This window comes from Amblyraja radiata, chromosome 8, assembly GCF_010909765.2.
Source record: "Amblyraja radiata isolate CabotCenter1 chromosome 8, sAmbRad1.1.pri, whole genome shotgun sequence".
NCBI lineage: Eukaryota > Metazoa > Chordata > Chondrichthyes > Rajiformes > Rajidae > Amblyraja > Amblyraja radiata.
This window is the reverse complement of record NC_045963.1, coordinates 63,527,471-63,543,001: the sequence shown is the minus strand read 5'-3', so window position 1 is coordinate 63,543,001 and position 15,531 is coordinate 63,527,471. Positions and strand designations below refer to the sequence as shown.

The window sequence follows — 15,531 nt, the reverse complement described above, 5'->3', positions numbered from 1 at the left end:
ACATTAGGGCAAGGTTAATTCTGGTGGCATTCAACATGATCTTGCAGGGTGAGACTGTTAGCAGGTAAAGGAACATGTGGCAATTGGAAGGCTTTTACAGGTATGATATTGATCGCAGGAGCTCAGGGACAGCATGTACCTATTAGGGAGAAGGCTAATGGTTTGAATTCAGAGACAGCATGTTGCTGTTAGGGTGAAGGGAGCAGTGGTTAATGAGATATATTGACGTTCTGATTAGGGCAAAGAAGGAGACAAGGAATGGTTTTATGAAATGTGGTGTCTTGGATCATTTCAGAATTAGCAAAGTTGGCTATCTTAAAGCAAATCAAGGTGGATACATCCCCACAGCCTGGCCAAATCCATTCTTGCAACTTCTGGGAGGCTAGGGAAGAAAAATTGCAAGTCCCCTGCAAAGACATTTGGTTCATCTTTAGCCATTGGTGACAAAAGACTAGATGGTGGCTAACTTTGTATTATTATTTAAGAAAGACTCAAGGAGAAGTCAGGGGACTATAAGCCAGTGGTAGGTCAGATCCGGGGGGGATTCTTCAGGGACAGGATCAACATGCATTTGGAGAGACAAGGACATTTTTAGGGATAATCAGAAACCTAGAAAGTAGGTGCAGGAGTAGGCCATTCGGCCCTTTGAGCCAGCAATGCCATTCAATATGATCATGACTGATCATCCAGAATCAGTACCCTGTTCCTGCTTTTTTCCCCATATACCTTGATTCCATTAGCCCTAACAGCTATATCTAACTCACTCTTGAATTGGCCTCCACTGCCTTCTGTGGCAGAGAATTCCACAGATTCACAATTCTCTGGTTGAAAATGTTTTCCTCATCTCAGTCCTAAATGGCCTACCCCTTATTCTTAAACCGTGACCCCTGGTTCTGGACTCCCCCAACATTTTTCCTGCATATAGCCTGTCTAATCCCTTAAGAATTGTATATGAGCCCCTCTCTTCCTTCTAAATTCCTGTGAATATATGCCAAGTTGATCTATTCTTTCATCATATGTCAGTCCCGCCATCCCGGGAATTAACCTGGTGAACCTACGCTGCACTCCCTCAGTAGCAATCAGCATGGCCTTGTATGAAGAAATATTATCTCACATATCTATGAACGTTTTTTGAAGAGCTCACCGAGAGGATTGATGAGGGCAGAGCAGTGGACATTGCCTATATGGGTTTCAGCAAGACCTTTGACAAGGTAGGCTAGACTGGGAGGTCAAATCGCATGGACCCAGGAAGAGATAGCTAACTGGACATAATTGATCTGATTGTAAACAGCAGAGTGTGATGGTGGAAGTTTGTTTTTTGGACTGGAGGTCTGTGACGAATGGGTGAAAATGTGCAATACCAAGTTTGTAGAAGATATTAAAATAGGTATTGTAGACAATAAAGGAGATTGTCAAAGGTTATAGCTATAGCTTAGTTAGCTTGGTAAGTAGGCTGAATGACAAATGGTGTTCAATTCAGATAAGTATGAGGTGTTGCTTTTTGGAAGCCAAACAAGGGCAGGACCTTCACAGGGTCCTGTGAGTGTTGTAGAATTGAGGGACCGAGGAGTACAAATACATACTTCCCTGAAAGTGGCATCATAAGTTGACAAAGTGGTGCAAAAAATATTTGGCATGCAGGCCTTCATCACTCAAGTTATTGAAAACAGGAGTTGAGACATTCTATCAGTTGTACAAAACGTTGGTGGGGCCACATTTGGAGCATTGTGTTCAGTTTTGATTAATCTGTTTTTAAAGGCATCATTAAACTGGAAAGAAGGCAAGGAAGATTTACAAAGATATTGCCAGGACTCAAGGGACTGAGTTATAGGAGGTGGTTGGGCAGCCTTGGACTTTATTCCTCGGAGTACTAGTAGACTAAGAGTGACGTCCATGTATAAAATCGCGAGGGGCATAGATAAAGTGAACGTACAATATTGTTTTCCAGGGAATGGGAATCAAAAACTAGAGCAGATCAGTTTAGGTGAGAAGGGAAAGATTTAGTAGGAAGCTGAGGGGAACTTTTTCACACAGAGTGATCGGCATATATGGAGGGATCTGCCAGGGGAAATAGTTAAGGAGATACAATGACAATGTTAAAAAGACACTTGGACAGGTACATGGATGGGAAGGGTTTGGAGGGAAATGTCAAACATGGGCAAATGGGACCTTAGATGGACAGGTTGGGCCGAATGGTCCCCTTCCGTGCTTTATGGTTCTGACTATGACAGTAATACGATCCCACTCCCTGATGACCTGAAACGTGCTGCACTGAGCAATGTGTGACCGAGGGAGTCATGCCTAGTGCTGAAACATCTCAGCTGCTGTTCTCATGAATCATGATATTTTTCAAGATCAATCACAATTCTCCAGAATCAGAGGTAAATTGAAAACAGCCCACCTGATGAGATCGCTAGCTTCCCTTGTCGCTTCATTACACAAACACTGTGGATGCAACACCATCAATGTTTATTATTCAGCAAAATGCCCAGTTCCTGTTGTCTACTTACTTATATTTTTTGAGTGAAGGGATGGGGAGGGAAGTTTGAGGGGCAGAGAGAAAGAAGGCCAGAGAGTGAGAAAGAAAGCATGCATAGAGAAGGAGAGGGGAAGAATGTGAGAGAGACAGAGAGAGGGGTGGGGTAGAAAGAGAAAGACATACATACAGACAGACAAGCAGAGACAGGGACAGAGACAAATAAAGAGAGGAGGCTGGAGAGAGAGAGGAGGAGGGAAGGAGATATTCGGGGTGTGGGAGAGAAGCAGAGAGAGACAGAAACAGAAACAAATGGAGAGAGAGAAAATAGAGAGGGAACGATACACAGTGGAAAAGAGACAGAGAGAACAGTGAGAGAGAGAAAGGGAGATAGGGAGAAAAGAAATATACACAATGGGAGACAGAGAGAGAGAGGGGCAGCAAAATCAAGGGAGAGAGAGAGAGACGGGCAGAAATAGTGAGTCATAAATAGACAGGGAAACAGAGGGAGAGATAGAGAGAGAGAATGTGAATTAACAGGATAAAGACAAAGTAGGAGAAAGAGAGAGACAAGGAGAAAAAAGAAAGACTCATTTGGGAGTTTCCCTTATTCTATTCTGACTGGGCTAGACTCAGAGTGCTGGTCTTACAGAAGGCTGTGACATGACCAGAATTCCTTCTGAAGGCACTGTCCCAGCAACAATCCACCACCTAGAAACCTCTCACCATCCTTCCTACAATGACCCTCCATCCTCTCTACCCCAGACCTAACCCAGCTTCAATCCACCCTCCCAATGTGCAAGCAAGAGTTTAGGTGTGAGTGTGGCTTTTCTACTGAACAGGAGCTTGTGCCCTCCGACAAGACTTGAGGCATAATGTGGGTAGGGGGAGCAGGGGATGGAACATCAAAGATATTCACAAAGATGTTACCAGGACAGGAGGGCTTTAGTTATAAGGGGTGGCTGGATAGGCTAGGTCTGATTTCCCTGCAGTGTAGGAGTCTTTTCACAGTACCTCGGTACACGTGACTATAAACTAAACTGAACTGACAGAACTGAGACTGAGGAGTGACCTAGTCACAGTTTAGTAAGATAATGACGAGCATAGATAAGGTGGATGATCACAGTCATTCCTCAGGATAGAGGATTCTATAACTAGAGGGCATAGCTTTAAGATGAGAGGGGGGAGATTTAAAGAAGATCTGAGTGGCAACATTTTCACACGGAGGGTGATGGGTTTGTGGAACAAACTGCCAGAGGCAGTGGTATACAGTGCATTCAGAAAGTATTCAGACTCCTTCACTTTTTCCACATTCTGTTACGTTACAGCCTTATTCTAAAATGGATTTAATTCATTTTTTTATTACCAATCTACACACAAAGCCCCATAATAAAAAAGCGAAAACAAGTCATTTACAGACTTGTCACAAAGCCACTCATGCGTTGTCTTGGCTGTGTGCTTAGGGTCGTTGTCCTGTTGGAAGGTAAACCTCCGCCCCAGTCTGAGGTCCAAAATGCTCTGGAGCAAGTTTTCATCAAGGATTTCTCTGTACTTTGCTCCGTTCATCTTTCCCTCGATCCTGATTATTCTCCCAGTTCCTGCCGCTGAAAAACATCCCCACAGCATGATGCTGCCACCCCCATGCTTCACCGTAGGTATGGTATTGGCCAGGTGATGAGCGGTGCCTGGTTTCCTCCAGACGTGACGCTTGGCATTCAGGCCAAAGAGTTCAATCTTGGTTTCATCAGAACAGAGAATCTTGTTTCTCATGCCTTTTTGGCAAACTCCAAGCGGGCTGTCATGTGCCTTTTACTGAGGAGTGGCTTCCGTCTGGCCAATCTACCATAAAGGCCTGATTAGTGGAGCACTGATGATATAGTTGTCCTTCTGGAAGGTTCTCCCATCTCCACAGAGGAACTCTGGAGCTCTGACAGAGTGACCATCGGGTTCTTGGTCACCACCCTGACCAAGGCCCTTCTCCCCCGATTGCTCAGTTTGGCCAGGCGACCAGCTCCATGAAGAGTCCTGGTGGTTCCAAAGTTCTTCCATTTAAGAATGACGGAGGCTACAGTGCTCTTCAGGACCTGCAATGCTGCAGAACGTGTTTTATACCCTTGCCCAAATCTGTGTCTCGACACAATCCTGTCTCGGAGGTCTACGGTCAATTCCTTCGTCTTCATGGCTTGGTTTTTGCTCTGACATGTACTGTCAACTGTGGGACCTTATATAGACAGGTGTGTGCCTTTCCAAATCTTGTCCAATCAATTTAATTTACCAATGATGGACTCTAATCAAGTTGTAGAAACATCTCAAGGATAATCAATGGTGCTGGCTTGAAGGGCCGAATGGCCTACTCCTGCATCTATTGTCTATAGTCTAACAGGATGAACCTAAGCTCAATTTTGAGTGTCATAGCAAAGGGTCTGAATACATATGTATATGTGCTATTTTTAATTACTTTGCAAAAATTTCTAAACACCTGTTTTCGCTTCTTCATTGTGGGGTATTGTGTGTAGATTGATGATTTAAAAAAAAGAATTTAATCCAGTTTAAAATAAAGCTGTAATGTAACAAAATATGGAAAAAGTGAAGGGGGGTGAATACTTTCTGAATGCATTGTAGGTGGGTACAATTAAAACATTAACAATATAAAAAGTATAACAGAAATAGGCCCTTTGGCCCACCATATCTGCGCCAATGCTAAATTAATTTCCTCTACACGCACGTGATCCATATCCCTCCATTCCCTCCATATCTGTGTGCCCATCTAAAAGCCTCTTTAATGCCCCAACCTTATCTGCTTCCACCTCCACCTCTGGCAATGTGTTTTAGGCATCCACTCTGTGTAAAAAAAGTCTCCGCACATCTCCTTTACATTTTCCTCCTTTCACATAATACCTATGCCTTCTATGGCATTTCCACCCTGGGAAGAAGATTCTGACAGTGCATGCTATTATTGCCTCTAATAGTTTTATACACTTCCAACACGTCTCCTCTTCTGTTGCTCCAGAGAAAACAATCTGAGTTTACTCAAAAGTCATCCAGACAGGTACATGGATGGGATAGGTTTATAAGGGTATGGGTTGAACATGAGCAAATGGGACTAGCTTGGACAGCTGAAGGGTCCGTTGCCGTGCTGTGTGACTATCAATAATCACTTCAAGATGGGGAAGAGGTCCACAAGGATTCAATGCTGTGGACATTAGCTGCAAGGGCCCCGGGCATTCTGTGCACGAGGGATAACAGGGAAGGTCCCTCAGATACCTTTCCGAGGTGTGGGTCTACTGCCCCATCTCTCTCTCTCCATCTCTCACTCCCCCTATCTCTCTCTCTCTCTCTCTCTTTCCTCCTTTCACCCCCCCCCCCTTTATCTCTCTCTCTCCCTCGCACCCCCCTCTCTCTCTCTCTCCAACTCACATTCTCACCCCCCCCCTCTCTCTCTCTCTCTCTCACTCCCCCTTCTCTCTCTCACTCCTCCTCTCCCTCACTACCCCCTCTCCCTCTCACTCTCTCCCTGTCTCTCCCTCACTACCCTTCCATCTCTCTTTCCCTCTCACTCCACCTCTCTCTCTCTCCCTCTCATCCCCTCCCCCCCTCTCTCTCTCTCTCCCCCTATCTCTCTCTCGCACTCCCCCCATTCCCTCTCGCACTCTCTTTCTCTCTCACATCCGCGCTGTGGTTTGTCTCTAACAGCCGATCAAGACCACCTCCAATTGGCTGTGGGACTACGCTGTTGGCTACTATCTGCTGGAGCTGCTTCTGTGGATCAGGTCAGTTGGAGAATCGCCCATCCTACCAGCCTGGGGTTAAAGGTCAACTCCCGACCCTTAAATCGCCAAACTCCCTGAGTAACGTCTCAGGTCTCCGATCCCAACCCGGGAGCCCCAAGCCCATTGGAGTGCAGGTTGAAGATCACACACCAAGATATAGCCATTGCAAAGGTACACAAAATTGCTGGAGGAACTCAGCGGGTGCAGCAGCATCTATGCACAAAATTGCTGGAGGAACTCAGCGGGTGCAGCAGCATCTATGCACAAAATTGTTGGAGGAACTCATTGCATATAAACTCATTAGCCATTGCAAACCCCTGGCTACACTCCCATTATCTACCCTCCATATCTGTCCAATTCCCAAAGGTTTGGACCAATGCCCCAGGGACAGTTCAAATTCCATCACAGAGACCCAGGGATCTGAAATTCATTGAACAATTTTGGAAGGAAAATAGATTCATAGAAAATCCATTTGAGTCTTTGTTTCAGGGGAGAAAACGTATCACCTTCCCCAGTCTAGCCTGTGTGTGAATTCTGATCACAAACATGTTTTGTTTGGTTTTAGTTTTAAAGATGCAGCGAAGAAACAGGGCCTGTGGCCCACCAAGTCCATGGCGATACACCATACACTAAATTCTATGTTATCCCAGGTTCGCATCCTACACACAAGGGGCAATTTAAAGAAGCCAATTAACCTACATACTTGCGCATCTTGGGAATGTGGGTGGAAAACAGGGAACCCGGAGAAACCCCATGTGGTCACCGGGAAAACGTACAAACTCTGTACAGACAGCATCCGTAGTCAGGATCAGACTCGGAACTCTGGTGCTGTGAGGCAGCAATTCTACTGTTGCGCTACTGTGCCGCCCTACATGGCTGATGTTAAACTGCCCTCTGAAACAGTGGCAGTTCAAGGAACAGTTAGTGCCCATCTTGATAACGACTGCCCGTGTCCTTGCACAAAACCTCCATACATCTGTCCCCAGCACCCACCCTGGCTCTGGATTCAACAACACCTTACCTTTAAATTCCTCGTGTTCATCTTCAAATTCCTCCCTAGTTTAGTTTAGTTTATAGTTTAGAAATACATCGTAAAAACAGACCCTTCAAGCCAGAGTCCGCACCGACCAGCGATTCCCACACACAACACTATCCCACAAACACTAGGGACAATTTACAATGATACCAAGCCAATTGGCCTATGTACGTCTCGCAGTGGTACAGTGATACAGTGGTACGTCTCGCAGTGGTACAGTACTTTACCTATGCGCCACCGTGCTGCCCTTTCACCGACATGAAAAATCTCCGGGTCTTTCGCCCCCTGCTCTCTGGGACCTTCCCCAATCCTGCATTCCTCCAGTTCCATCCTCCCGATGTTTCCTGTTGTTAACCTCTCAGCCAACCGTTCCACAACCTCAGCGGCCCAGCCTTAATGCTCCAGAAGAGCCAGTTTCAACCTCGACTCCTTAATCCACATTTAAGATAACCACAAACATCTCAAGTGTTAATCAATAGGACGTGGTGCCGCAGTCGAGTTGCTGCCTTACAACGCCAGAGGTTCGGGGTCGATCCTGACTATGGGTGCTGCCTGTACGGAGCTTTTGTACATTCTCCCCGTGACCTGCGTGGGTTTCCTCTGAGATCTTAGGTTTCCTCCCGCACTCCAAATATGTACTGTAGGTTAATTGGCTTGGTTTTAAATGTACAATTGTAGGGCAGTGTTGATATGTGGGGATTGTTGGTCGGTGCGGACTCGGTAGACCAAAGGGACTGTTTCCGCGCTGTATCTCTAAACTAAACTAAATTCAATGTGATCTTTAAAATCTCTGCACATGAACCAACCTCAAGCATTTTCCAGTCAATTGTCGTGGGTAATTTGGACACTGGGTGCTGTGGTACAAAGGTAGGTTTCAAGTCAAGTTTATTGTCATATGTGTGGGAACAAACTGGTTTACACTGAAGATAGTCACAAAATGCTGGAGTGACAGCAGGTCAGGCAGCATCTCTGGAGAGAAGGAATAGGTGATGTTTCGGGTCGACACTCTTCTTCCCTTGACCCGAATCGTCACCTTTTCCTTTTCTCCAAAGATTCTGCCTAACCTGCGGAGTTACTCCAGCATTTTGTGTCTATCCTTTTTATTGTCAAATGCACAGGTATGGTGAGGTACATGTACAGTGAAAATCTTGCTTGCAGCATCACAGGCATATACACTCATAACAAAGAAATACATAAATTAGACATAAAATTCTGCAAGGCAGTAAAAAGAAAAGACTACGAAAGAAAAACAAGACATTAGTGCAAAACACAATCAGAATAAATGAGTCCATATTAGTGCAAGAAGTTGTCCATAGAGTTCAGTTACTGAGTTAGTATTAGAGTTGTACAGGTCAGTATAAGAACCTAGAAACAAGGAAATGCATACGCTGGTTAATGCACAAAAGGACACAAAGTGTTTGAGTAACTCAGCAAGTCAGGCATCATCTCTGGAGGACATGGATAGGTGAACATGAGGTCTGTGGAAGGGTCTCAACCCGGAATATCACCTATCTATGTTCCCCAGAGATGCTGACCGTTGAGTTACTCCAGCACTTGTGTTCTACAAGAACCTTGTGGGGAAAGTAGCTGTTCCTGAACCTGGTGGAGTGGGACTTCAGGCTTCTGTACCGCCTGCCCCATTTTCGCAGCATAGTCTGAGATGGTGGGGATCCTTGATGACGGATGCCACTTTCTTGAGGCTGAACCTCAAGTAAAAACATCAGACACAACCCTCCCCACCATTGAACGCGCCATGCTGAGGAGGGTTGTGTCTGATGTTTTTACTGTTTATCAGGGTTAAAACTAGGTCAGAGTTATGAGGGCAGTTTTAGAACAAATCGAGTTGCCTCGGGGGAGCTGAGGGTTGGGAAGGTAGGCAGGGGAGAAGTTGGTAAAACAAGAGGCTCCTCTCATCCATTATCAAGCAAATCTGGGGATTTGATATTGGCTGAGCACTGCCCTCTGCTGGAGTATCACAGTATGACACCATGCACACAACCTGCATCCTTTTTAGTGTAGGTAGAGAAAAACGCTGGAGAAACTCAGCGGGTGAGGCAGCATCTATGGAGCGAAGGAATAGGTGACGTTTCAGGGTCGAGACCTTTCTTCAGACGGAAGTGTAGCTGGTTTGGTCTGAAGAAGGGTTTCGGCCCGAAACGTTGCCTATTTTCTTCGCTCCATAGATGCTGCTGCACCCGCTGAGTTTCTCCAGCATTTTTGTCTACCTTCGATTTTCCAGCATCTGCAGTTCCTTCTTAAACAGGAAGTGTAGCTTAGTTTGGAGATAGAACGCGGAAAAAGTCCGCGCTGACCAGCGATCCCCCATGCACTAGCTGTTTATCTCTAAACTAAACTAAACGAAACAGTCTGAAGAAGGGTCTCGACCCGAAACGTCACCTATTCCTTCGCTCCATAGATGCTGCCTCACCCGCTGAGTTTCTCCAGCATTTTTGTCTACCTTCGATTTTTCCAGCATCTGCAGTTCTTTCTTGAACTAAACAGACAATATGTTTGGGCTGTGAGATGCTGTTTTTGTTTGACGTCCATGATCCGAGATACTTGAGGTGCTCAGTGTCTGCCTGAAACTTCCCTCAGTTTTGACAGGAATTCCCACGACAGGATGGGGCTGTTAACTTTTTTTTAACGATTCTGTGCGCTTGTTGTTAAAGCATTTTCTCCCTGCTGATGGTAATCCCTTGCCACTATTGTGTTGAGGGTGTTTGCACTAGACTTTGGCATCAGATGTGCGAACAAGGGTGCCTGCCAACTGAATGTGACCACATTTTAGATGCTGAGGTGATGGTCTAGAAGATAAGGCTAACATTTATATGTTCCCGCTTGATCTTTGACCCTTGCACCTTGACCCCGGCTCAATGAAGTCCAATCCTGACCACTGACTTTTATTTTGCAGCGCCCTCTTCCCCCGCCTGGTGCCCTGGGTCACTCGCTTTTTCTATTGGCTTGTTTATTCGGCAAAGGTCACGCAGGTGAAACGGAGTGACAAAGCTTTCAACTTTGAGTGCCTCTTCAAGCAACACGTGTCAGACTGGGCCATCCCCATGTAAGCAGCCTCTCCCCTCTGTGCGACTGGTGGGGAGGGTGGGGAGAGGGGTGTTGGAACATCTAAACCTCGCTCATTGTTTCTCCATCCTCTCAACCTCTCTCCATTAAGCCACTTCTTATCACCCTTCCTTTCCGCTCTGACTTCTTACCCCTCGCATCTCTCAGACCATGCAACTTTCCCTCTTGAATTTCTCATTCTCCTCACCATCTCTTCCCTCACTCTCTCAGTCTCCCCATCTCATCCAGTCTGCTCTCCGCCTCCTGTGGTATTTGTATTTGGAGGGTTTCCACCCACAATTTGTGCCCCACAAGGTTACTGCCTGAAGCCTAATGAGAATATATGAGGAGCATGAGTTGGCTACACTATCCCTACGGCAGTTGTGCTATTCAACAGCTGATCCTTGACACTGTCTATTTTCCTACAGAGGGCGGCGGGTGCCTGGAATGGTGGTGGTGGAAGCAGATATGATAGTGGTGTTTAAGATGCTTTTAGATAGACACATGGATATGCATCAAATGGAGGGATATGGATCATGTGCAGGGAATGGAGATTAGCTGGCATCATTATAATCAGCATTGTGCCAACTATTTTTCCCTCTCACAGCCTACGACCCTATGCAAGGTTGCTGTGATCCCCTCACCATTCACTGCCTCTCTTATTCTTATATCACCAGCAAACTATAACTCTTTACACTAACTCTTCATGCAGGTCATTAATACAGACTCTCATGGCTGCACTGACAGGTATATCACTATCTGTAGCTTACCAATTTGAAAATGGTTGTTTTATTTCTACTTTCTGGCAGTTATCCAATCTTTTACATTTTATCCTTATCCCCATAAACCCTTAGAGTGAGATTTCCGTAGATACTCGGCAAATACATTTTGGAAAATCCAAATATATTATCTACTATTTCCCCTGTATTGGCCCTCAAAGAACTCTTCTGTGGGTAGAATAGAGAAACAGGCCCTCTGACCCGGCTCCTCGCCCACTGGCAGACACCCGTTTACACTAATATTTTGTTTTAAATTCTCCCCTCATTCCCATTAATACAGGGCCTGGTCTTTACAGGAACTAATTAACCCACCGTTTCCGCGGGTCTTTGGGGTGTGGGAGGAATCCGCAGTAAGCAGGTGAAACTCGCACATTCACAGAGGGAACGTACAAACTCCACACAGACAGCACCGGAGCTCGGGATCAAACATGGGGCTACTGAAGGTGTGCACCAGCACAATACCAGCTGTGCCACCCGATGCTTTCACCGTGAAAGATATAGTGTTTTGCTTAACCTCTCTCCTGCTCACAAGCTCCTCAAGTACACCTTTTCTTCCCCCTCTGGATAAGACTGCCTACTGGTTCAATGTCATCTGGGCTTGATTTTATGAAACTAGGACATGGTATTCCCAGGATTATTGGGTTGGCGTCTTCTCGGGTACCGAGCCTGGGCAAGATGAGGAATGGGGGAGGTTTCTAATCAACACTGTGGTTGCTTGGTGCAGCAACAAGACAGGCGCCGCGCTGGCTCAGCTGAAGGAATGGCTGGACAGGAATGCCGACGTTCGGGCCCATTTCCCAGTCGAGGTGCGGTTTGTTCGTGCTGATGAGATACCGCTCAGCCCCTGCTACAAGCAAGACAGCTGCTTCATTAACATCATCATGTACAGGTAACGGGACGGGCATCCGGAGCAGACAGCAGACCTGGTAATGGGACAGTACGTCCCACGACTGACCCTGTTCACCATAGAAGGAACTGCAGATGCTGGTTTATACCAAAGATAGACACAAAATGCTGGAGCATCTCAATGGGTCAGGCAGCATCTCTTGAGAAAAGGAATAGGTGACGTTTCAAGTCGATTCACCTTTTTCTGAAGAAAGGATTTTTCTGAGACTGAAAGGTTTGACTTGAAAGGTCACCTATTCCTTTTCTCCAGAGATGCTGCCTGACCCGCTGAATGACTCCAACATTTTGTGTCTATCTTCCCTGTACACCCCCCACAGTGCGTGTATCTGTCTGTGTATGTGCCCCAGTATCAGCTGATGTACACCCCTTGTATGTGTCCATGCGTCAGATACTGTACACCTTGCGTGCATGCCCCAGTGTTGGATGCTGACCACTCAGTGTCTGTAGGTTCCAGTATCAGCCCAGTGGACGGCACAGTGGTGCAGCAGTAGAGTTGCTGCCTTGCTGTGCCAGAGACCCAGGTTCAATCCTGACGGCGGGTGCTCTCTGTATGGAGTTTGCATGTTCTCCCTGTGACCGTTTGGGTTTTGCCCGGGTGTTCCGGTTTCCCCTCCACACTCCAAAAACGTACAGGTTTGTAGATTGATTTGGCTTCGGTAATTGTAAATTGTCCCTAGTCTGTAGGATAGTGCAAGTGTACGGGGATCGCTGGTCGGCACTGTTTTGGTGGCTGAAGGGCCTGTTTCCACACTGCATCTCTAAAACTAAAACTTAAAACTAAAAGCAGCCATTGTACATGCTTATCTTTGTCCCTGTGTCAGACAGACACTGTACACTGCTTGTGTGTGTCCCAATGTTGACTTTTGTATCCCTGTGATTGGGGTTGGGTCAGCCTTTGTACATTCCATGTGGGTTAGCCACTGTCAACTCCTGTACACCTCATGTGTGTGCTATTGTGATTGATTTACAGTCTGTTAATGGTTCTAGAATGGAACAGGGCCAACACTTACTGTATGTCAAAGTCATCTGTTGTCCCAGAGTCTGGGGTAAATATGCTGCTCCCCTGCCTCTGTGTGTCTCCCTGTTGATTGGTGTGATCCCCCTATCTCCCGCAGACCCTACGGTAAGGAGGTGCCCCGCAAGAGGTATTGGGCAAAGTACGAGGAGATCATGAGGAGGAATGGGGGAAGACCACACTGGGCCAAGGTGAGTGACATTGCTTATGCTTTGCCAAGGAAAACACAACCGGCTACTAGGAGAGAGGAACTTGGCGAGGGCCTTCATTACAAGATCTCGATCCTAAAATAACACAGTGGGGCAGTGGTAGAGTTGCTGCCTTACAGCGCCAGAGACTCAGGTTCGATCCTAACCATGGGTGCTGTCTGTATGGTGTTTGTATATTCTCCCTGTGACCGTGTGGGTTTTCTCCGGGTGCTCCGGTTTCCTCCCACACTCCAAAGATGTACAGGTTTACTCGAGTTGGCTTCGGATAGGGCTATGGACGTCGCTGGTCGACATGGACTCGATGGGCCGAAGGGCCTGTTTCCACTCTATCTCTAAACTAAACTAAGATCACTTCTCAGTTCACTCAATGTGAAAAAACAGGCCATTTATTCAATGCTTCCTGCAGCCTCAACCTCTGGTGCTGAAAACCCATCCATCTGAACATCTTAGAGATACAGCCCGTAAACAGACTCTTTGGCCCACTGGGTCTGTGCCAACCAAACCTTGCACTAGTTCCACCCTAGGAAAAATGTACAGAAGCCAATTCACCTACAAAACTGCGTGCCATTGAAAGGTTGAATGTGCACCTTTCCCGATGGACGCTGCCAGACATGCTGGGCATGTGCAGAAATGGCTGCTTTTGATCTAATCATTGTTCTGTCTTGAAAATCCAGGCCAACAGCTGTGTCCACAAGGACTTTGAAAACATGTATCCTGCTTTCCAAAATTTCTGCTCCATCCGAGAGAAGCTGGATCCTTTGGGAATGTTCCTCAACAACTTCCTGGAAAAGGCCTTTTTCTAAGAATGTACATTTATCCCCTCCATCAATAAATGAAGTTATTGGTGACTTTGTGAAGGGTTTTTATTGATTTATTCTTTCAGCTTTGGATATTGTGATTAGTATTGACGGGTGTTTGAATGGACATGATGGACCAAAGGGCCTGTTTTCTATACTGTGTGATATGTTTCTTAAGACATTTGCCCATTCCTATTTGTCCCCTAAAGGTGGCAAACTGCCCTGAGCTCCTGCAGTCCTACTGGTGTATTTACAGTGATAGTCTTGCTAAGCTGTATGCAAAAAAAATGTTTCATTGTACCCGATATTTGTGACAATAAAGAAACCATTGAAATGCTGGAACCTGTTGTTCAACAACACTGTGGAAGCACCTTCACCAGAAGGACAGCAGCAAATCAAGACGTTGGCACCCCCACCTTCTCAAGGGCAGTTAGGACTGGTGATAAATGGTGGCCTGGCCAAAACAAAAACAGCAGGTCAGAAGAAGGATATTATTCTTCACCAGCAGGATATTATTTTTCAGCTTTTGCCTCTCCGCAGGACCACTGGAATCATTGTGAGATACAATCTCCCCTGTCAGTACCGATCCTGTACATAACTTAAGTGTTATTTTCCAGTGAACAACTCTCCTGCCATCGGACAGAATGTGGGGTCACCTGGCCTCCGGCTCCTGTCCTAGGATACGCCCCTCTCACTTTCCCACAGATCTGCTTCCCTATTCCCAGGACGGCTGTTCTAGAGAGGGTGGAAAGGGAGTCACAGTGACACAGATGCTGGAGCTAATGTCATGAAGTTCCATTGACCCAGGTCCAATTCTAACCTCCATTGCCGTCTGTGTGGTTAGCCCGTTCTCCCTGTGATAGCATGGGTTTCCCCTGTGTGCACTGGTCCCAGAAATTTGCTTCATTAGCCATTGTAAAGTGGCCCTGATTTTTAGGCGATACGTGGAAGCTGGGCAGTTGATGGGAATGTGAAGGGAATTTTACAAATAGGATCAGTATAAATGGGTGGTTGATGATGGACATGGACTAGGTGTGCCGAAAGGCCTGATTCAATGCTGTGTATTTCTAAGAGGGCAGGCTAAGCACTGCCTGTGCTGTAAACCTCAGGTTCCCCTTGCCTCTCTGTAATTACTATAGCTGGGGGGAACAAGCAGTGCTGAGACAGCAGATATTAATCAAGTGATAATTCTACTCTTAAAATGCAAATGCCGGTGTGACCTCCAACAATTCATCAAATGATCACAAAGTCCTCTGCGTACTAAATTACAAGTTGCTACACTTGAAAGTGAGTTTTAGAAATATTTCAAACCTGCAGTGCACGGCACGGTGGCACAGCGGTAGAGTTGCTGCCTTACAGCGCCAGAGTCCCGGGTTCGATCCTGACCATGGGTGCTGTCTGTACGGAGGTTGTGCGTTCTCCCTGTGACCACGTGGGTTTTCGCCAGGTGTTCCGGTTTCCTCCCACTCCAAAGACGTAGTAG

At 46.4% G+C, this 15,531-nt stretch overlaps 1 protein-coding gene across 2 annotated transcripts in view; it reads left to right on the top strand.

Annotated features, from left to right (window-relative positions):
- LOC116976310 (L-gulonolactone oxidase-like) overlaps positions 1 to 14,103 on the top strand; it is a 38,883-nt gene extending 24,780 nt beyond the window's left edge. For both annotated transcript variants that reach the window (XM_033026083.1, XM_033026082.1), the window contains exons 8-12: positions 6,170 to 6,246; positions 10,194 to 10,343; positions 11,846 to 12,010; positions 13,143 to 13,233; positions 13,926 to 14,103. In XM_033026083.1, the coding sequence (XP_032881974.1) occupies positions 6,170 to 6,246; positions 10,194 to 10,343; positions 11,846 to 12,010; positions 13,143 to 13,233; positions 13,926 to 14,054 (612 nt within the window). In that variant the 3' untranslated portion in view covers positions 14,055 to 14,103. The remainder of the gene's footprint in view (positions 1 to 6,169; positions 6,247 to 10,193; positions 10,344 to 11,845; positions 12,011 to 13,142; positions 13,234 to 13,925) is intronic.
- Positions 14,104 to 15,531: the final 1,428 nt, after the last annotated feature.